The 22,279-nt window shown below is 49.7% G+C and overlaps 2 protein-coding genes across 4 annotated transcripts in view; both read left to right on the top strand.

The window, feature by feature from the left end:
* The window catches only part of LOC134933874 (solute carrier organic anion transporter family member 1A2-like), a 279,409-nt gene that overhangs the window by 90,799 nt on the left and 166,331 nt on the right, over window positions 1-22,279 (top strand). The gene's annotated exons all lie outside the window — the stretch shown is intronic.
* Window positions 1-22,279, top strand: part of LOC134933872 (solute carrier organic anion transporter family member 1C1-like) — a 112,620-nt gene that overhangs the window by 70,191 nt on the left and 20,150 nt on the right. For all 3 annotated transcript variants that reach the window (XM_063929409.1, XM_063929410.1, XM_063929408.1), the window contains exons 9-11: window positions 14,059-14,223; window positions 14,576-14,771; window positions 16,760-16,925. In XM_063929409.1, coding sequence (XP_063785479.1) covers window positions 14,059-14,223; window positions 14,576-14,771; window positions 16,760-16,925 — 527 coding nt within the window. The remainder of the gene's footprint in view (window positions 1-14,058; window positions 14,224-14,575; window positions 14,772-16,759; window positions 16,926-22,279) is intronic.

Here is a 22,279-nt window from a genome sequence, read left to right as displayed (position 1 = left end):
TATTAAACAAAGTATGTGTACATTGAGCCATCAGAAAACAAAGGTTTCACTATCTCACTCTCACTCCAAAAAGTCCGTATTTCGGAATATTCCGTATTTCGGAATATTTGGATATGGGATACTCAACCTATATTGCACTGGCCCAGGGGTCAGATGGCACCTTTATATGGATTTGGCTTTTTCAATAATTTTATGTGAAAGTGACTATTTCAATGTATTTTATGTTGGATCTGACTTTAAAATGTATCTTATGCTGAATCTAGCCTTTTCAATGTATTTTATACCGGCAGTGTGTCCTAGCTGGCATAAAGTCACACCCCATTTTTGCACACGCGCCTTCGGCTTGATGTCGGCTCTTTGACGTACCTAACAAGATTTTTTGGCTCTTTGTCTCTGCCTGGTTGGCCACCCCTGGTCTAGACGATACCGGTGTTGTTCTGCTTTGGCTGTGGCTGCTGTTTCTGTTCCATTCTGAATGATGCACACTTTATCTTTGAATTTAACGGTAAGCCCTTCATCCATCAAACACTTTACAGATATTAATCCGTCTTCCAATCTGGGAACATATAATACGTTTTTAATTGGTATTGTTCTATCACTTCCATATGAGCATACCATGCCCTCTACTTTCCGCAGTGATATTGGTACCATCTGCAAGACAGATTGCTTCTCTATGACTTGTGTCAATCTCGGTGAAGAAATCTCTGTCGTTTGTCATGTGACTTGTCGCTCCTGAATCTATGTACCAACTAAAGTTTGTATGTTTTGCGGTCGCTTTTAAAGTGATATTCCCCTTACTTGTGCATATGTCTGTAAGTGTAGTCTTGGCTTTCTGCTTGGTTCCTTTTAAAAATAGTTTCTCCTGTTCTCCTTTCCATATGGAGCAGTCCTTTGTTAAATGTCCTATCTTCTTGCATGTAAAGCATTCTCTTGTTTCTTTGTTATGCGCCCGAGTATCTGTAACTTTGAGAGATTTTTCTGTCACTGACATGTAATCCTGTGTGATTTCTTTCCTGCGCTGATATTCATCTATAGGCCTGTTTTTCACAAAGTCTAGTGTGAGTTCTGTTTCAGGTCTTGTTTCCAGTAGTGATGAGCGGGTTCGGTTCCTCGGAATCCGAACCCCCCCGAACTTCACCCATTTTACACGGGTCCAAGGTATACTCGGATTCTCCCGTATGGCTCGGTTAACCCGAGCGCGCCCGAACGTCATCATCCCGCTGTCGGATTCTCGCGAGATTCGTACTCTATATAAGCAGCCGCGCGTCGCCGCCATTTTCACTCGTGCATTGGAAATATTAGGGAGAGGACGTGGCTGGTGTCCTCTCCGTGTATTGTTGATGCAAATATTTGTGCTTGCTTTACTTATTGCTTAATTGTGGGGACTGGGGACCAGCAGTATTATATAGGAGGAGTACAGTGCAGAGTTTTGCTGATCAGTGACCACCAGTTTTATCCGTTCTCTGCCTGAAAAAAACGCTCCATACCATATCTGTGCTCAGTGTGCTGCATATATCTGTGCTCACACTGCTTAATTGTGGGGACTGGGGAGCAGCAGTATTATATAGGAGCAGTACAGTGCAGAGTTTTGCTGACCAGTGACCAACAGTATTATACGTTGTCTGCCTGAAAAACACTCCATATCTGTGCTCAGTGTGCTGCATATATCTGTGCTCACACTGCTTAATTGTGGGGACTGGGGAGCAGCAGTATTATATAGGAGCAGTACAGTGCAGAGTTTTGCTGACCAGTGACCAACAGTATTATACGTTGTCTGCCTGAAAAACACTCCATATCTGTGCTCAGTGTGCTGCATATATCTGTGCTCACACTGCTTTATTGTTGCTGACTGGGGACCACTAGTATATTATATAGTAGGAGTACAGTGCATCATTTTGCTGACCACCACTATATAATATATAGGAGTACGGTACAGAAGGCCACTGCTGTACCTACCTCTGTGTCGTCAAGTATACTATCCATCCATACCTGTGGTGCATTTCAGTTTTGCACAGTTTGCTGACCACCAGTATATAATATATAGCAGTACGATACAGTAGGCCACTGCTCTACCTACCTCTGTGTCGTCAAGTATACTATCCATCCATACCTGTGGTGCATTTAAGTTTTGCACAGTTTGCTGACCACCAGTATATAATATATAGCAGTACGGTACAGTAGGCCACTGCTCTACCTACCTCTGTGTCGTCAAGTATACTATCCATCCATACCTGTTGTGCATTTCAGTTGTGCGCAGTAGATATAGTAGTAGGCCATTGCTATTGATACTGGCATATAATTCCACATATTAAAAAATGGAGAACATAACTGTGGAGGTTAAAATAGGGAAAGATCAAGATCCACTTCCACCTCGTGCTGAAGCTGCTGCCACTAGTCATGGCCGAGACAATGAAATGCCATCAACGTCGTCTGCCAAGGCCGATGCCCAATGTCATAGTAGAGAGCATGTATAATCCAAAAAACAAAAAAGTTCAGTAAAATGACCCAAAAATCAAAATTGAAAGCGTCTGTTGAGAAGCGTAAACTTGCCAATATGCCATTTACCACACGGAGTGGCAAGGAACGGCTGAGGCCCTGGCCTATGTTCATGGCTAGTGGTTCAGCTTCACATGAGGATGGAAGCACTCATCCTCCCGCTAGAAAAAAAGAAAAGACTTGCGGCAAAAGCACAGCAAAGAACTGTGCGTTCTTCGAAATCACAAATCCCCAAGGAGAGTCCAATTGTGTCGGTTGCGATGCCTGACCTTCCCAACACTGGACGGGAAGAGCTTGCGCCTTCCACCATTTGCACGCCCCCTGCAAGTGCTGGAAGGAGCACCCGCAGCCCAGTTCCTGATAGTCAAATTGAAGAGGTCAGTGTTGAAGTACACCAGGATGAGGATATGGGTGTTGCTGGCGCTGGGGAGGAAATTGACAAGAAGGATTCTGATGGTGAGGTGGTTTGTTTAAGTCAGGCACCCGGGGAGACACCTGTTGTCCGTGGGAGAAATATGGCCGTTGACATGCCTGGTGAAAATACCAAAAAAATCAGCTCTTCAGTGTGGAGGTATTTCAACAGAAAAGCGGACAACAGGTGTCAAGCCGTGTGTTGCCTTTGTCAAGCTGTAATAAGTAGGGGTAAGGACGTTAACCACCTCGGAACATCCTCCCTTACACGTCACCTGCAGCGCATTCATAATAAGTCAGTGACAAGTTCAAAAACTTTGGGTGACAGCGGAAGCAGTCCACTGACCACTAAATCCCTTCTTCTTGTCACCAAGCTCCTGCAAACCACACCACCAACTCCCTCAGTGTCAATTTCGGTATCCGGACTCCAGGTCGACAGCAAAAAGGTCGACACACCTTAGGTCGATCCAATTGGTCGACACACCTTACGTCGACATGGACAGAATGTCGGCATGGACAAAAGGTCGACAGGAACAAGGTCGACATGCAAAAAGGTCGACATGACTTTTTCACAATTTTTTTTTTTTTTTGGAACCTTTTCATACTTAACGATCCACGTGGACTACGATTGGAACGGTAAAGTGTTCCTGTGCGAAGTGAAGGCACCATGCCCGAAGCATGGCGAGCGAAGCGAGCCATGTGAGAGGACGCGGTGCACTAATTGGGGTTCCCGGTCACACTACGAAGAAAACGACACCAAAAAAACATAAAAAACTCATGTCGAGCTTTTTCCATGTCAACCTTGTTCCTGTAGACCTTTTGTCCATGTCGACCTAAGGTGTGTCGACCAATTGGCGTTGACCTAAGGGGTGTCGACCTTTTTGCTGTCAACCCTCAGTCCCAGACCCATCAATTTCCACCTTATACAGGAAAGCCAATAGTCCTGCAGGCCATGTCACTGGCAAGCCTGACGAGTCCTCTCCTGCCTGGGATTCCTCCGATGCATCCTTGAGCGTTACGCCTACTGCTGCTGGTGCTGCTGTTGTTGCTGCTGGGAGTCGATCGTCATCCCAGAGGGGAAGTCGGAAGACCACTTGTACTACTTCTAGTAAGCAATTGACTGTCCAACAGTCCTTTGCGAGGAAGATGAAATATCACAGCAGTCATCCTGCTGCAAAGCGGATATCTGAGGCCTTGGCATCCTGGGTGGTGAGAAACGTGGTTCTGGTATCCATCGTTACTTCAGAGGCAACTAGAGACTTGATTGAGGTACTGTGTCCCCGGTACCAAATACCATCTAGGTTCCATTTCTCTAGGCAGGCGATACCGAAAATGTACACAGACCTCAGAAAGAGAGTCACCAGTGTCCTAAAAAATGCAGCTGTACCCAATGTCCACTTAACCACGGACATGTGGACAAGTGGAGCAGGGCAGGCTCAGGACTATATGATTGTGACAGCCCACTGGGTAGATGTATGGACTCCCGCCACAAGAACAGCAGCGGCGGCACCAGTAGTAGCATCTCGCAAACGCCAACTCTTTCCTAGGCAGGCTACGCTTTGTATCACCGCTTTCAAGAATACGCACACAGCTGAAAACCTCTTACGGCAACTGAGGAAGATCATCGTGGAATGGCTTACCCCAGTTTGACTCTCCTGGGGATTAGTGATATCGGACAACGCCAGCAATATTGGTGGTCATTCCGAGTTGTTCGCTCGTTATTTTTTTGTCGCAATGGAGCGATTAGTCGCTAATGCGCATGCGCAATGTCCGCAGTGCGACTGCGCCAAGTAAATTTGCTATGCAGTTAGGTATTTTACTCACAGCATTACAAGGTTTTTTCTTCGTTCTGGTGATCGTAATGTGATTGGCAGGAAGTGGGTGTTTCTGGGCAGAAGCTGGACGTTTTATGGGTGTGTGCGAAAAAACCCTACCGTTTCTGGGGAAAATGCGGGAGTCGCTGGAGAAATGGGGGAGTGTCTGGGCGAACGCTGTGTGTGTTTGTGACGTCAAACCAGGAACGACAAGCCCTGAACTGATCGCAGATGCCGAGTAAGTGTGGAGCTACTCAGAAACTGCTAAGAAGTGTCTATTCGCAATTCTGCTAATCTTTCGTTTGCAATTTTGATAAGATAAGATTCACTCCCAGTAGGCGGCAGCCAGGGCCGGTTCCGGGGCGCCTGGCGCCCCGGGCGGCATTAGGGGCGTGGTTTCGTACAGGGGGCGTGGTCAGTTACGCCCCCTGTACAGACTGGAATGATGCGCGGTGCGCGATGACGTCATCGCGCACCGCACATCAAAGGTCCTCTCCACGAAGGGAATCTAGACGCCTAGCGTCTAGTTCCCTTCGTGGAGAGGACCTTGGCTGTGCGGTGCGCGATGACGTCATCGCGCACCGCACAGTAAAGGACCTCTCCACGAAGGGAAACTAGACGCGTACGCGTCTAGTTTCCCTTCCCAGCGGCCAGCGGCAGCAGGGGGACAGCAGGGGCCGGGGGGCACACACTTCAGCAGCGGATCTTGCCCTGGTGCGGCGCCCTCCGGATGGCGCCCTGCGCCCTCCGGAAGGCGGCGCCCCGGGCAAAAGTACTGCTTGCCCGTGGCAAGATCCGCTACTGGCGGCAGCTTAGCATGTGCAAAGCTGCTAAAAGCAGCTTGCGAGCGAACAACTCGGAATGAGGGCCATTGTGCGTGCATTACATCTGGGCAAATTCCAGCACGTCCCATGTTTTGCACATATATTGAATTTGGTGGTGCAGAATTATTAAAAAAATTACAGGGGCGTGCAAGAGATACTGTCGGTGGCTTGAAGAATTGCAGGCCACTTTCGGCATTCAGCCACCACGTGCCGAAGACTGGAGCACCACCAAACATTCCTGTACCTGCCCTGCCATCATCTGAAGCAAGAGGTGGTAACGAGGTGGAATTCAACCCTCTATTTGCTTCAGAGGATGGAGGAGCAGCAAAAGGCCATTCAAGCCTATACATCTGCCCACGATATAGGCAAAGGAGGGGGAATGCACCTGACTCAAGCGCAGTGGAGAATGATTTCAATGTTGTGCAAGGTTCTGCAACCCTTTGAACTTGCCACACGTGAAGTCAGTTCAGACACTGCCAGCCTGAGTCAGGTTTTTCCCCTCATCAGGCTTTTGCAGAAGAAGCTGGAGACATTGAAGGAGGAGTTAAAACAGAGCGATTCCGCTAGGCATGTGGGACTTGTGGATGGAGCCCTTAATTTTCTTAACCAGGATTCACGGGTGGTCAATCTGTTGAAATCAGAGCACTACATTTTGACCAACGTGCTCGATCCTAGATTTAAAACCTACGTTGTATCTCTCTTTCCGGCAGACACAAGTCTGCAGAGGTGCAAAGAACTGCTGGTGAGAAAATTGTCAAGTCAAGCGGAACGTGACCCGTCAACAGCTCCTCCTTCACATTCTCCCGCAACTGGGGGTGCGAGGAAAAGGCTAAGAATTCCGAGCCCACCCGCTGGCGGTGATGCAGGGCAGTCTGGAGCGAGTGCTGACTGGTCCGGACTGAAGGACCTGCCAACGATTACGGACATGTCGTCTACTGTCACTGCATATGATTCTGTCACCATTGAAAGAATGGTGGAGGATTACATGAGTGAACGGATCCAAGTAGGCACGTCAGACAGTCCGTACGTATACTGGCAGGAAAAAGAGGCAATTTGGAGGCCCTTGCACAAACTGGCTTTATTTTACCTAAGTTGCCCACCCTCCAGTGTGTACTCCGAAAGAGTGTTTAGTGCAGCCGCTCACCTTGTCAGCAATCGGCGTACGAGGTTACTTCCAGAAAATGTGGAGAAGATGATGTTCATCAAAATGAATTATAATCAATTCCTCCGTGGAGACATTCACCAGCAATTGCCTCCACAAAGTACACAGGGACCTGAGATGGTGGATTCCAGTGGGGATGAATTAATAATCTGTGAGGAGGGGGATGTACACAGTGAAAGGGGTGAGGAATCGGAGGATGATAATGAGGTGGACATCTTGCCTCTGTAGAGCCAGTTTGTGCAAGGAGAGATTGATTGCTTCTTTTTTGGTGGGGGCCCAAATCAACCAGTCATTTCAGTCACAGTCGTGTGGCAGACCCTGAAATGATGGGTTCGTTAAAGTGTGCATGTCCTGTTTATACAACATAAGGGTGGGTGGGAGGGCCCAAGGACAATTCCATCTTGCACCTCTTTTTTCTTTCATTTTTCTTTGCATCATGTGCTGTTTGGGGACAATTTTTTTGAAGTGTCATCCTGCCTGACACTGCAGTGCCACTCCTAGATGGGCCAGGTGTTTGTGTCGGCCACTTGTGTCGCTTAGCTTAGCCATCCAGCGACCTTGGTGCGCCTCTTTTTTTCTTTGCATCATGTGCTGTTTGGGGACTATTTTTTTGAAGTGCCATCCTGTCTGACACTGCAGTATCACTCCTAGATGGGCCCGGTGTTTGTGTCGGCCACTTGGGTTGCTTAGCTTAGTCACACAGCTACCTCAGTCCAAATTTTAGGACTAAAAATAATATTGTGAGATGTGAGGTGTTCAGAATAGACTGGAAATTAGTGGAAATTATGGTTATTGAGGTTAATAATACTATGGGATCAAAATGACCCCCAAATTCTATGATTTAAGCTGTTTTTGAGGGTTTTTTGTAAAAAAAACACCCGAATCCAAAGCACACCCGAATCCGACAAAAAAATTTCAGGGAAGTTTTGCCAAAACGCGTCCGAATCCAAAACACGGCCGCGGAACCGAATTCAAAACCAAAACACAAACCCCGAAAAATTTCCGGTGCACATCACTAGTTTCCAGAGCGTTTATCAGTGCACTGTATGTGTCTGGTAGACTGCACAGAAGTATGGCTACTGTGTGGCTGCATTTCAGCTCCTCTTCTATGGATCTGAGCTGTGCTACTATCTCCAGCAATTTACTTACATGCTCTTGCATAGTCTGTCCTTTGCTAAGTCTCATTTGGTACAGTTTTCTTAGCAGGAATAATTTGCTATTTAAACTGGTTCTTTCATGTAGCCTTTGCAGTGTATCCCACATGCCCTTTGCAGTGTATCCCACATGCCCTTTGCAGTGTATCCCACATGCCCTTTGCAGTGTATCCACATGCCCTTTGCAGGGTATCCCACATGCCCTTTGCAGTGTATCCCACATGCCCTTTGCAGTGTATCCACATGCCCTTTGCAGGGTATCCCACATGCCCTTTGCAGTGTATCCCACATGCCCTTTGCAGTGTATCCCACATGCCCTTTGCAGTGTATCCCACATGCCCTTTGCAGTGTATCCCACATGCCCTTTGCAGGGTATCCCACATGCCCTTTGCAGTGTATCCCACATGCCCTTTGCAGGGTCTTCTTGATTTATATGGACTAACTGAACATCTTCAACTAATAAGCCTATAGTTGCACGTGCCTGTCTGTTCTTCTTATCCCATTCCTGGTTATGAACATTTGGTCTTGTTGTGTTTATAACTTCCCACAAATCACCTTTAGTCAGCAGCATTTCCACAGTTGGTAGTTATCATTAGACAGCTTGGTTACTGCCAGTCCAAAGGCCCATACACACTTGACGATAAAATGAGCGACGTCGTTCATTTCAGCCCTCATCAACGACGTCGCTCATTATATCGTCAAGTGTGTATGCATCCGACGACCACCGATGCGCAGCCCCGCGGGACGTTAAAGACCCTCGCTTATCTGTGGAGCATGTATGCTCAATTTCCACTATGGTCGTTACCGACCAGAGACGTCGTTGAATGTGTATGGTGTGAAAGACCAACGACCAAGCCACTGTTCACCAGCCCTGTTCCCAGCTCATTATTTTAATAAACTGTTCAGCTTGGATGCTTCAACGATGAATGGTCTTTGGTCGTTGGTAGTGTGTATGCTTATGTCGTTTGCTCAGCTGTTCAAGGGAAGTCGTTAACGACAGTCGTTAACGACGTGTGCATCGTCAAGTGTGTATGGGCCTTAAGATATGTGTTGCTTACCATATCTTTCTGTTTGTCTGCTATTCCCCTTTAGTAATAATACTGGGTTTAGTCTCAGTTGCTGTGCAGATCTCTCAGAGATGTTTCTTGTGCCTTGATCCTTGTAACCTTTGCTCCTGGTAACTGGGATCCTCTTGTCTGTGTCTGGGCCCATAACCTGTTGTCATTACAGAGTACTTTAGCAGCGCAGTCAGGATGACCTCTGAGCTATCTTTGAATCAGTAGGCACACACCGGAAAGCTCTTTGGGGTATAACTTGGCTGTATATTGAAATTGGAACGGATCATAACACAAACTGATAATCAGAACAGTGTATCTGTGCATGAGCTGCCATCGTGCATGCTCCATCTCTCTCCTTCATGTAACCTTCAGAATACGGGAACAAACAAGTGTAAGACATACATCACAGACTGTAAAACACATAACACATATACGACAGCTCCACCTGCTGTCCCTCTTGTGTAACACATCAACTCTGAATCTATTAAATGCTGTTTCTCAACAAGAGGCCCCCACAGTCTTTCCCTTCCAGGGGGATTTAATACCATTTTCTTCAGCATTTCAAAATATACTGTAGATAGATGACTCCTCCATCAGATAAGTGTATAAATTATATTAACCAGTGATGAACATAAATACTGGAGCATCTGTAAGACAACAACCATCTATGCTAATGGGTTATATGTAGTGCATTACAGTAATTACAGTACAGATGAAAGACCACCATCCACCATCCGGAATATGCCCCTAAGATTGTTGACTTCCTTCCTTTCCGGTTCCCATCTTCTCTTGTGTCCCTCTCTTCTAAGTTTGATCCCTGGTGTAGCCAGGCATAAGAATTGAGTGATATACTTTAACTCCTCTTTCTCATTGCACCCCCACATTCATCCCAATCCTTCTGATTTCACCTCCACAACATATCCTTCCTCATCATGGTGACCACTCAATCTCTCATTCTTATCTCCTGCCATGACTACTTCTTCCTCCTACTGTCTGGTCTTCCACTTCCCTGGCTCTCCACTCTATCTGCAATGCAGTTGCTCAGCTCCTTTTCAACTTCTTCTCTCGATCACTGTCTTCCCTTCCCGTACCAGATTTAGTTTATGCTCCTCATCCTCACTTTCCAAGCTCTTAACTACTCCATCCAGCCAACATCTCTGACTTCTGCCCACGCCTTCTCTCGCCTTCTAGACTCTTCATCTCTCATTGGTGGTCATTCCGAGTTGTTTGCTCGGTATTTTTCTTCGCATCGCAGCGATTTTCCGCTAACTGCGCATGCACAATGTCCGCACTGCGACTGCGCCAAGTAAATTTGCTATGCAGTTAGGTATTTTACTCACGGTTTTTTCTTCGTTCTGGTGATCGTAATGTGATTGACAGGAAGTGGGTGTTTCTGGGCGGAAACTGGCCGTTTTATTGGTGTGTGCAAAAAAACGCTACCGTTTCCGGGGAAAACGCGGGAGTGGCTGGAGAAACGGAGGAGTGTCTGGGCGAACGCTGGGTGTGTTTGTGACGTCAAACCAGGAACTAAATGGACTGAACTGATCGCAGATGCCGAGTAAGTCTGGAGCTACTCAGAAACTGCTAAGAGAGGTCTATTCGCAATTTTGAGAATCGTTCGGTCGCAATTTTAAGAAGCTAAGGTTCACTCCCAGTATAATGTTCACTCCCAGTAGGCGGTGGCTTGGCGTGTGCAATGCTGCTAAAAGCAGCTTGCGAGCAAACAACTCGGAATGAGGGCCATAGTGTGTAAACGCTGATTACTTCCTCCCACTCCTGCATCGAAGACTTTTTCTGTGCTGCTTCCCTCCCCTGGAACTCACTACCCTATCCTGTTGGACTTTCTATCCCTCTTGTTCATTGAAGACTACCAGCCCTCCAAACACATGTATCTCACAACCTCTGTCCTCCCTTCTCATCTCTTCCCAGTTATACCCCATCTGCCCTGGATTGAAAGCTGCATAGGCCAGGTCCTCCTCTTGCAGTGTCACACACAGCCTCTTCTATCCTTTCCCGGTGCACAGGGTCACTGCGTGCTACTGTTATCTGTCACTTCTTTTCTTGTCTATATGTCTCACTGTGACTTTTACCTTATCGCTCCTGTGTTAAGTGATATTGGATTGGTTATATCATAGTACGTTTCCCTTTTTTGCTGTGTGAACACTTGGTGGCGCCATATAAATAGACAATAGTGATAATACTACATAGACCACTTATACCCATCAAATACCTCCTGTCTATATTGTAAGTAAGTCGTCCATTTATGAGGAAGCTGTATTTGAATCCATGGACAAAACACAATTCTTTTATGTGGGTTCAGATGAGTTGGATATCTGACATTTATGCCAATAGCGGGAATATTATCTGTAATATATACAAATAATTCTACCTCTGTTTTTAGTCAATCTCCTATATAATAGCCCAACTCTGTGATTCTGTGCCTGGCCGTAACGCTGGGCGGAGTCACAGGCACAGATCTACCAGAAATCCTCTCCCTCTGACCGCCCATCCCCGCCCAGTCCCCTCCCCATCTCCGCCCAGTCCCCTGTCTCCCTCCTCCCCGTACACTAACTGGTGACACTGCAGCCGCTGACTGTGAGCGGAACTCACACTACCCGCCTCACAGACTAGCGGCTGCTGCAGAGTTCAGGGGACAATGCTGACACTGACAGCTGCTCTCGCTCCCTCTCCCACCCGCGGCAACCAACCGCATCCACCCAGCACCCGCGCCACTCCCGCCCTCTCCCCCACCCGTAGCACCAACATCCGCGGCATCCACCCTCGGCACTCCCATCCCCGCCCGTAGCACCGACACCCGCGCCCCCTCCATCCGCGGCACCCAACGCATCCCCCCACATCAACTCCCACCCGCAGCACTCCCACCCCCCAAACCTGCAGCAAACCCCGCCCCTCCCCCACCCGCGACACCCCTGCCACTCCACCACCAGCGGCACCCCTGCCCCTCCCCCACCCCCATACCCACCTCTCCCCCCTCTACACCCCTGCACCCTCCACCCCACCCGTCCCCCAACCCATGGCACCACGCCTTCACCCCCAGCATCCCCCCCTCTCCCACCCACAGCACTCCCACACCAGCTTCTCCCACAGCCCCCACCCCTCCCACACCCACATCACCCCAGCTCGCAACCCCTTACCCATGGCACCCCTGCCCCTCACCTTCACACACCACCCCTGCTCCCGCACCCCCACCCCTCCGCTATGCAGCACCCCCACCCCACCCGCCCCCGCAACCATGGCACCCTCACACCCACCCAACTGCACCACCCCGGAAAACGCCCCCCTCCGCCACCTGCGGCACCCCCCACCCCACCCCCATATCCACCTCTCCCCCCCGCTACACCCCTGCACCCTTCACCCCACCCGCACCACCACCGCATCTCCCCCTCCTGCACCCACCCCTCCCCCATCCGCAACACCCCTGCTCCCGCAACCCCCTCCCCCCCAACCCTTGGAAACCCCCGCAGCCGCCTCCCATCCCCTAACCGCAGCACCCCTGCACCCACGTATCTGTCCCTCCACCCATGGCACCAGCCCACCATCCGCAGCACCCCCTCCTCCTCCAACCACTGCACTCCCACACCAGCTTCTCCCACAGCCCCCCCACACCTCCCACACCCACATCACCCCTGCTCCCAACCCCCCACCCATGGCACCCCCGCCCCTCCCCTACGCACAGCACCCCTGCTCCAGCACCCCCACCCCTCCCCTACCTGCAGCACCACCCGCCCCCGCGGCACCCTCACACCCACCTCCCACCCAACCGCACCACCCCAGCAAATGGCCCCCTTCCCTCACACATAGCACCTGCCCCTCCCCTCCCCTCCCCCCCAACACCCACGCACCTGCCCCTCCACCACCCGAAACACCACCACAGCTGGCCCTCCCCAACTGTGTTAACCCCACACCAGCCCCTCACCCACCCACAGCGCCCTCTGATCCCCGCACCCGCCCCTCCCCACCGTGCATCAGGACCCCCACCACACCCCCACAGCCACCACTCCCCCACCCACAGCACCTCCGGCCCCTCCCCCAACACCATCACCTATAGACACCTTCCCTCATTCGCACACCTACCACACCTACCCCTCCACCACCCCCCCGCACCTCAGGATCCCCTCCCCCATCCACGGCTCCCCTGCTACCTTTGGGTATTGTGTGTATACGTGGCTCTGCTACCTGTGCCCATTGTGTGTATAAGCACCTCTGCTACCTGTGGGCACTGTGTGTATAAGCACCTCTGTTACCTGTAGGTATTGTGTGTATAAGCGTCTCTGCTACATGTAAGCACTGTGTGTATAAGCACCTCTGCTACCTGTGGGCACTGTGTGTATAAGCTGCCCTGCTACCTGTGGGCACTGTGTGTATAAGCGACACTGTTACCTGTTGGGTATTGTGTGTATAAGCGGTTCTGCTACCTGGGGGTATTGTGTGTATAAGCGGCTCTGCTACCTGTGGCCATTGTGTGTATACGCGACTCTGCTACCTGTGGCCACAGCACTTTGGTGTCTTATCTACAGTGCATTGCTGTTAGTCATCTGGTACTTCATGATGCAGACACTAGCAGTATATACTACACTATGTTATTCATTGTGCCCTGCGGCCACTTTACATGCCCTCACAAAGGGCTACGCCCCCTTGACAATCGCACGCCCTCCCCCTTACAATATTTACCCACTGCCATAAAAAAAATTAAGGTAATACTCCATATAATAACAATTATAGCACAGCTGAAGCCCGTGCCGGTGTTAACCGGTCATATCCTCTTGCAACGGTATTTTCTCTCTAACACCTTCCCTCTCTTTCTCCTCTCCCTACCACCCTGCCTCTCCCTATCCTTTACCGATCCCACAGCGTTTCTGTACATTCCCTTTCTCCCCCCCCTACGCCTCTCTATCGTTTCTCAACCGGACACCATTGCTGTATGCCCTCTATACTGCCCTGCATTTCTGATTCTGTTATCTACCAGCCTGCGTATGTTCAAAGGCGTGCAGGGGTTAACGGGGCGTAGCCCCAACCGACGGTGTGAAGAGCGCCCGTAGGGCGCGATGAATCACCTAGTATCTTATATAAAAGTTGTAGCGGAACCAGAGCAGGAATTGATTGTTCGTCGTCATCCAGGGTTTTTCGTTGCTCTGAAGAAGCTGGGCAGTAACCGGCTGTATGTGATGCTGATGTGCCTGAATATGCTGCAACTGAACAGTTTCCTGGGATATATAACGTACAAACCCAAATACATGGAGCAGCAGTATGGCCAGTCCATCTCCAAATCCAACTTCTTCACCGGTAAGTGGGCAGCGGTATTATAACATATATCTAAGTCACATGATTGTACAGTTATATAGAAACATTTATTAGAATATGAATTACTCAGTAATGCAAATTTCAGTGTAAGTGACCAGAAATGGGAAATGTTATTATTGATCATCAGTAATGTTTAGAACCTCTTGAGGGCTCCAAGTTATATTGTCCAGAATAAAGTTGCCTAATAAGGCACTTTGCATAGTTCCCCTGGCAAGTGGCTGCCGCCAGTAATTACTGTCCCCGAGACTGTACCCTGAGCAATGGCATATCGTTGTATAAAGGGTCACCCAGTAACTGCAATAAGTGATAGATTTTCCTTCCTTGCCCCCCACAGGAATCACCACCCTGCCTGCGGCGGCTCTGGGGATGCTGCTCGGTGGCCTAGTTATGAAGAAGTACAAGTTCGGGTTGCTGTCAGCGTGTAAGATGAGCTTTGTGACATCATTCACCGCCTTCATCCTCTCTCTGTCTCTCTTTATGATTGGCTGTGAGAATAATGACGTCGCTGGGATAACTATCACATACAATGGGCAAGTCGATGATTTCTATTTTCTATAAGAAGTGAGAGTTTAATATATCGTATCGAGATCTAAAGGAAATGATGAATGATAGGAAAGCATTACCGGTTCCTCGCTGCAGCCATGTGAAGCCCCCGAGGCACAGCTATTGGCTCGTTATACATTGCCCGCCAGACTGTACAAGCGTGTCACTGCGTAATTCATACAATAAACATGTCACAAGGCAGAAATGTAATATCAGCACGCTGGTACAATTGCTGGTACTACAGATAGGATATACTGAGTTTGTGCCCGGTTGAAGCTAGCGACGGTTCTCCTTCCAAGGAGGGCCGAGCCCACGGCGGTCTTCTGGGCAGTGACCCTTGTACACCCGGGGTTGAGACTCTTAGAACCTACCAGCAGGTCTTCATGCCTTTAACAGCAACTTTTCCCATACGGCGGAATGTGCCTACCGGTACTGGGATGCCACCTGGAATTACGCCACTGGCGAAGTATAAGCTTAACCCCTGAGCGACCTAAATCAATGCCGATGGAGCAAAACAACAAAAGAGGATAAGAGCTACTCTAAGACAAGAGACTAGAGAACAAACAAACGACACGTAAGCACAGAACTCTCCCAAACTCTGGACAGCTTCCGGGTGAGGAGAGAACATAAAGTACGCACACAGACAATACACCACAGAGAGAAGTTAGACCAAAACAATGCAGAGACAGAGCCACTGGCATTGGTAGTACTGAAGATATGTAGGAGAAATAGATAACTAAGGAGACACAAGACAGTATAGCAAGAAGACGAGGAGACTATAAGCAGAAATAACAAAAGCAATCAAGACAGATAATGCAACTGACACAGTAGGATGCTGATAATTACATAACTGATACACAGGAATACTGCAGAAGACAGTAGTAAAATAACCAAAGAATTCTACAACTAGAACTAGAACCTAGAGACAAAGGCTCCCGCTACAACCCGGAACTATGACCAGCAGGGTGTGAAAGACAGACAACATATATATTGGAAACAAGAGCCAATGATAGTCACAGCCCAGCCAGCCTCCACTAATTACCAACTCTCTGCAGCTGTGCTGCTGCACATCCACCAGGCCCCTGACTTTCAAAACAAACAACAGGCTGGAGTCAGGTAACAAAGCATTCCCAAACAGGTGTGCTGCTACACATAGTAGCCAACTTCCAGGTTGCTAAGAGACAGCCAGAAACACCAACAGAAGTAAGCCGCAGCAGCAACCCATAACAGTAATGGGCATGGGCTCAGTATGGCAGAAGGTAAGTACGGTGTGTGCCAGATTCAGCTAACACCGAATACTGCCAGTGTCGCCAGTGGCAATGTCACCGGACATACCGCCTCACTTGCTGTCCCCCATACATGGTGACATACCCTCATACTATAGATAGATATGTGCAGGTACTTACCTGTAACGCCTGCTGCTCTCCGCAGATTACAGCGATCCTAGATAAAAAATGCTGCTTTCTTGTCTTTATCATGGCATCATCCTGTAGGGGGTCTTTGCAGAAATAGGGTAGGGGGCTGCCAATCAGCTCTTATGGCAAGTGACAATGGGGCAGACGCACAGTGCGCGCAGCGTTTCATGAAACCACTCTGTGTGGGGGAGGGGAGGTGTTTAATGTAGGGCAGATGCCAGCTGCAACACCTGAGAAAGCCGTATTACCTGTGGCATGTGACGGATTGATGACAGACCACTGCTGATTGACACTGATAGGTGCTGTCCCTCTCTATATTGCAGAATGCATGTACATTTTCTGCATTTTATTCCCACACACAATCCGAAGGTATATCCGCTGTATTAGGGAGGCGTCACAGTTTTATTGGAGCCTGTTGGAGCTAGAGTGAGGTATACCTGGTGTACAGCGGGTGCATATGATGGGCCATGCTGCACGTATCTCAGTATATGGGATGAATAGGGTATTATGTGCAGATATTTGGGGCACAGGGCAATCTCACCTCCTCTGCTATATTGCAGGAGCAAACTGAACACGTTCCAGGACAACGTCTTATCCGCCTCCTGCAACTCAAACTGTAGGTGCTCCACGAGCCGCTGGGACCCGGTGTGCGGGGAGAATGGCGTCACCTATATGTCCGCATGTTTGGCCGGGTGTAGGGCTTCCACGGGAGAAGGAAAGGACATGGTGAGTCTGACGGTCTCACTTATCTCTGATCTGAGAAAGAACCGTGGGAACTGTGGGGTGTTGTGGATGTGTCACATATAACATATATATATATATATATATATATATATATATATATATATATATGATTTGGGGTAATTAGCTCAGTAGAGGGGGGTATTAGTGCAGTGTCGAGTCCACACGCAGCTGTTCCAGGGAATAAATGACATATTGCTTTACATTCAGCATAACAGAAACAACACAACCATTCAGGACACTGACTTACCTTAGCTAATTCACACAGCATGGTAGACCACCCTGCCACAATGTAGGTCTGGACCAGTGCTGCAGGTATGGCGGTACGAGGTACCTGTAAGAAAATCCCAGCAGGTACGCCGGCCCGCCACCTTGCAGACACCGGGTCTTGGAGAGAGGAGAGCGCTGCACGCGCCTCTCCTCTCCTGCCTGCGAGTCCCGACTCCCGAGTCCGGCAGAGGCGGCGTGCACTGAGCCAGTCTGCGAGCCAAACAGAGCTTGCGGACCGGCAGCCAATCAGGAGCCACTGCTACTGAACCTCGAGCCCTGATTTCAGACCGGGGCCATTTCAGCAGACCGGACTGAGGCAGGAGAGGGACAGGAGGAGTGCGTGTTGTGCTCTCCTCTCCCCAGCAGAAGATAGTGCCAGCCTCAGGCAGCAGCAGCAACGGTAAGTAAGATGCACTGCTGGGGCATATGTGGCACTCTGGGGGCATGTGTTTCTGTCACTGTGGGGGCATATCTGGCACTGTGGGGGCATATCTGGCACTGTGGGAGGGTATGCGTATCTGGCACTGTAGGGGCATATCTGGCACTGTGGGGGCATATCTGGCACTGTGGGAGCATATCTGGCATCTGGCAGCATGTGTATCTGGCACTGTGGGGGCATATCTGGCACTATGGGGGCATATCTGGCACTGTGGGGGCATGTGAATCTGGCACTGTGGGGGCATATCTGGCACTATGGGGGCATATCTGGCACTGTGGGGGCATGTGTATCTGGCACTGTGAGGGCAATTGTATCTGGCACTGTGGGGGCATGTGTATCTAGTACTGTGGGGGCATATCTGGCACTGAAGGGGCATATCTGGCACTCTGGGGGCATATGTGTATCCGGCACTGTGGGGGCATATCTGGCACTCTGGGGCATGTGTATCTGGCACTCTGGGGGCATATATGGCACTCTGGGGGCATGTGTATCTGGCACTGTGGGGGCATAGTTGGCACTGTGGGAGCATATCTGGCATCTGGCAGCATGTGTATCTGGCATTGTGGGGGCATATCTGGCACTATGGCGGCATGTGTATCTGGCACTGTGGGGGCATATCTGGCATCTGGCAGCATGTGTATCTGGCATTGTGGGGGCATATCTGGCACTATGGGGGCATATCTGGCACTGTGAGGGCATGTGTATGTGGCACTGTGGGGGCATATCTGGCACTATGGGGGCATATCTGGCACTGTGGGGGCATGTGTATCTGGCACTGTGGGGGCATACCTGGCACTGTGAGGGCAATTGTATCTGGCACTGTGGGGGCATGTGTATCTGGTACTGTGGGGGCATATCTGTCACTGAAGGGGCATATCTGGCACTCTGGGGGCATATGTGTATCCGGCACTGTGGGGGCATATCTGGCACTCTGGGGCATGTGTATCTGGCACTCTGGGGGCATAAATGGCACTCTGGGGGCATGTGTATCTGGCACTTTTGGGGCATATCTGGTACTGTGGGGGCATTTATGTATCTGGCACTGTGGGGGCATGTGTATCTGGCACTATGGGGGCATATATTTGGACTGTGGGGGCATGTGTGTCTGGCACTACGGGGGCATGTGTATCTGGCACTGTGGGGGCATATCTGGCACTGTGGGGGCATGTGTATCCGTCACTGTGGGGGCATATCTGGCACTATGGGGGCATGTGTATCTGGCACTGTGGGGCATATTTGGCACTCTGGGGGCATGTGTATCTGGCACTGTGGGGGCATATCTGGCACTGTGGGGGCATGTGTATCTGTCACTGTGGGGGCATATCTGGCACTATGGGGGCATATCTGGCACTGTGGGGTCTGTGTATCTGGCACTGTGGGGGCCTGTGTATCTGGCACTGTGGGGGCATATGTATCTGGCACTGGGGACATATGTATCTGGTACTGTGGGGGCATGTGTATTTGGCACTGAAGGGGCATATCTGGCACTCTGGGGGCATATGTGTATCCGGCACTGTGGGGGCATATCTGGCACTCTGGGCATTTGTATCTGGCACTGTGGGGGCATATCTGGCACTGTGGGGCATATTTGGCACTCTGGGGGCATGTGTATCTGGCACTGTGGGGCATATTTGGCACTCTGGGGGCATGTGTATCTGGCACTGTGGGGGCATATCTGGCACTATGGGGGCATATCTGGCACTGTATGGGCATGTGTATCTGGCACTGTGGGGGCATGTGTATCTGGCACTGTGGGGGCATATGTGTATCTGGCGCATTGGGGAAATATCTGGCACTGTGGGGGCATATCTGGCAATGTTGGGGCATATGCGTATCGGACACTCTAGGGCAGTGATTTTCAACCTTTTTTTACTCGCGGCACACCGAACAATGGCCGTCATTCCGAGTCGTTCGCTCGTTCTTTTTCATCGCATTGCAATGAAAATCCGCTTAGTACGCATGCGCAATGTTCGCACTGCGACTGCGCCAAGTAATTTTGCTATGCAGAAAGGATTTTTACTCACGGCTTTTTCTTCGCTCCGGCGATCGTAGTGTGATTGACAGGAAATGGGTGTTACTGGGCGGAAACACAGTGTTTTATGGGCGTGTGGATGAAAACGCTACCGTTTCCGGAAAAAACGCAGGAGTGGCCGGAGAAACGGGGGAGTGTCTGGGCGAACGCTGGGTGTGTTTGTGACGTCAAACCAGGAACGACAAGCCCTGAACTGATCGCAGATGCCGAGTAAGTCTGAAGCTACTCTGAAACTGCTAAGAAGTTTGTAATCGCAATATTGCGAATACATCGGTCGCAATTTTAAGAAGCTAGGATTCACTCCCAGTAGGCGGCGGCTTAGCGTGTGCAATACTGCTAAAATCGCCTTGCGACCGATCAACTCGGAATGAGGGCCAATATTTTAAAATTGTCAAGGCACACCATCAGTTCCCCAAAGAAACATACATTGGCCTACACAGAAAAAATAGGATTTTGGTACCTACCGGTAAATCCTTTTCTCTTAGTCCGTAGAGGATGCTGGGGACTCCAAAAGGACCATGGGGTATAGACGGATCCGCAGGAGCTTGGGCACACTACAAAGACTTAAAACTGGGTGTGAACTGGCTCCTCCCTCTATGCCCCTCCTCCAGACCTCAGTTAGAAAACTGTGCCCAGGAGAGATGGACAATTTCGAGGAAAGAATTTACTGTTATAAACACAGTGTCATACCAGCTCACACCTCAAACATACCATAGAACCTGGCATTCAGTAGAATACCAGCCAACGGCATGAACAAAACACAGCCACATGCTGAGAGAATATGTAACACAACCCGTGTGTCCACCTAAACAAAAATACGACCCTCATGCTATGTCATGAACAACGGTAGCAACCGCCAGACAGAGAGGACACACCACCAGGGTGCACCCAAAAGCAATAACTGCAGACACCATACGCACTGGGACGGGCGCCCAGCATCCTCTACGGACTAAGAGAAAAGGATTTACCGGTAGGTACCAAAATCCTATTTTCTCATACGTCCTAGAGGATGCTGGGGACTCCAAAAGGACCATGGGGTTTATACCAAAGCTCCAAAACGGGCGGGAGAGTGCGGATGACTCTGCAGCACCGAGTGAGCAAACATAAGGTCCCCAAAATCAGGGTATCAAACTTGTAAAGCATAGTAAATCGTTTTACCCCGACCAAGGATTCGCTCGGCAAAGTTGAACCGCCGAGACTCCTCGAGCATCCGCCCAAGAAAAAACTCTTCTTCCCAAGGAAAAGTAGCCTTCACCGACTTCGGTGACTGCAAGGCAGCTTTAGAACACAGATGCCAAACCGCATCACAGATCCAGCTTGTACCACACTGCAGAACGCAGTCTCCCAAAGTAAACTGGGAACCTACCAGACAAACATGGCCTCTGATTCTCTAAACCGAGCCAAAATGATGACCCACATACTCAAATCCCAGGCTAGATCAAGGGAATTTGAACCAGCTAATCCAAAATAGGCCGATTTCTGCGAAACCCAGAAAACACTCTTGGTAGAACTACCAACCGAGTACTCAATTTCTCTCTCTATCCATTTAAACGCTCAACCAAGGGTCTTGGGAGACTAAACCACCACTTCCGACACCCGCCTTGCGGACGTCAAAGTCAATAGCCTGACCACTTTCCAAAAGAGAAATGTCGTAAAGAAACTTATTAGGCTTGCCTCCACATCGGCTTGTAAAAGATGGATAAGCACTACCTAGCTGAAAGTCCTCCATAGGAGCCTTCCCGGATACACACCAAGACACATAATTATGCCAACAATGGTGGTAACGCTGTATCGTCAGGTCTTTCCAAGCCCGAAGAATTGAAGAAACAACTTCACTGGGAACACCCATTCAGCATAGGATACAACATTCAACCGCCCCGCCGTTAGACGCAGCCACAGTAAGTCCTGATACACGCCCCGGCCTTGTTGTAACATTACCTCACGTAAAGGAAGAGGGCAGTAATTTTCTTATGAGTAAACCATGAAAAACTACCTAGCCAACCCTCGCTGGTTAGCCTGGATTTCCGAGGATCATCAGAACCTTCAATCATCTTACGCTTACCACTGTCAGAAAAGTGAAGCGGAAAGGCCACCTAGACCGACCAAAAACACCCTCAGTGTCACTAGGATGTCCACTGCTATATCCTAAGTGTCCCTTAACCTTGAACAATGTCCTCGAGGCCTCTCGTTGAGGGGAGGCGCCAACATGTCCAATTGCGACACTCCACTAAGACTTGTCACGTCTGGGAAAGCTTCTTGCTGATGACAGTATCCTTCCCGGCTAGATATCGTGTCCGCAAAGGAAATCTATTTCTCCATCGTTTACCTCCGGAAGTAAGACTGCTAACACAGCGTCTACCAGACTTCCCACTCAACTGCAAACTGTGCATCTTCTGCCATTTCCGCTTATTCCTTGTTCCGCCCTAGCAGCTTACTTACGCCATTTCTGACAAGTCTTCTGGCCGAATTAACGCGGCAGAACATGAAGAATACGTTCGTCAAAATTAGCTCTTAATTTAAGAAAGCCTACAGCAGACAAGTATCCCAACATGACCTCATCCTCTGGAAATACGTCCCTTGCAAAGGACTGCTCTCCAG

Source organism: Pseudophryne corroboree, chromosome 6 (assembly GCF_028390025.1).
Source record: "Pseudophryne corroboree isolate aPseCor3 chromosome 6, aPseCor3.hap2, whole genome shotgun sequence".
NCBI lineage: Eukaryota > Metazoa > Chordata > Amphibia > Anura > Myobatrachidae > Pseudophryne > Pseudophryne corroboree.
Note: the sequence above shows the minus strand (reverse complement) of the source record. Positions and strands in the feature narration are given on the sequence as shown.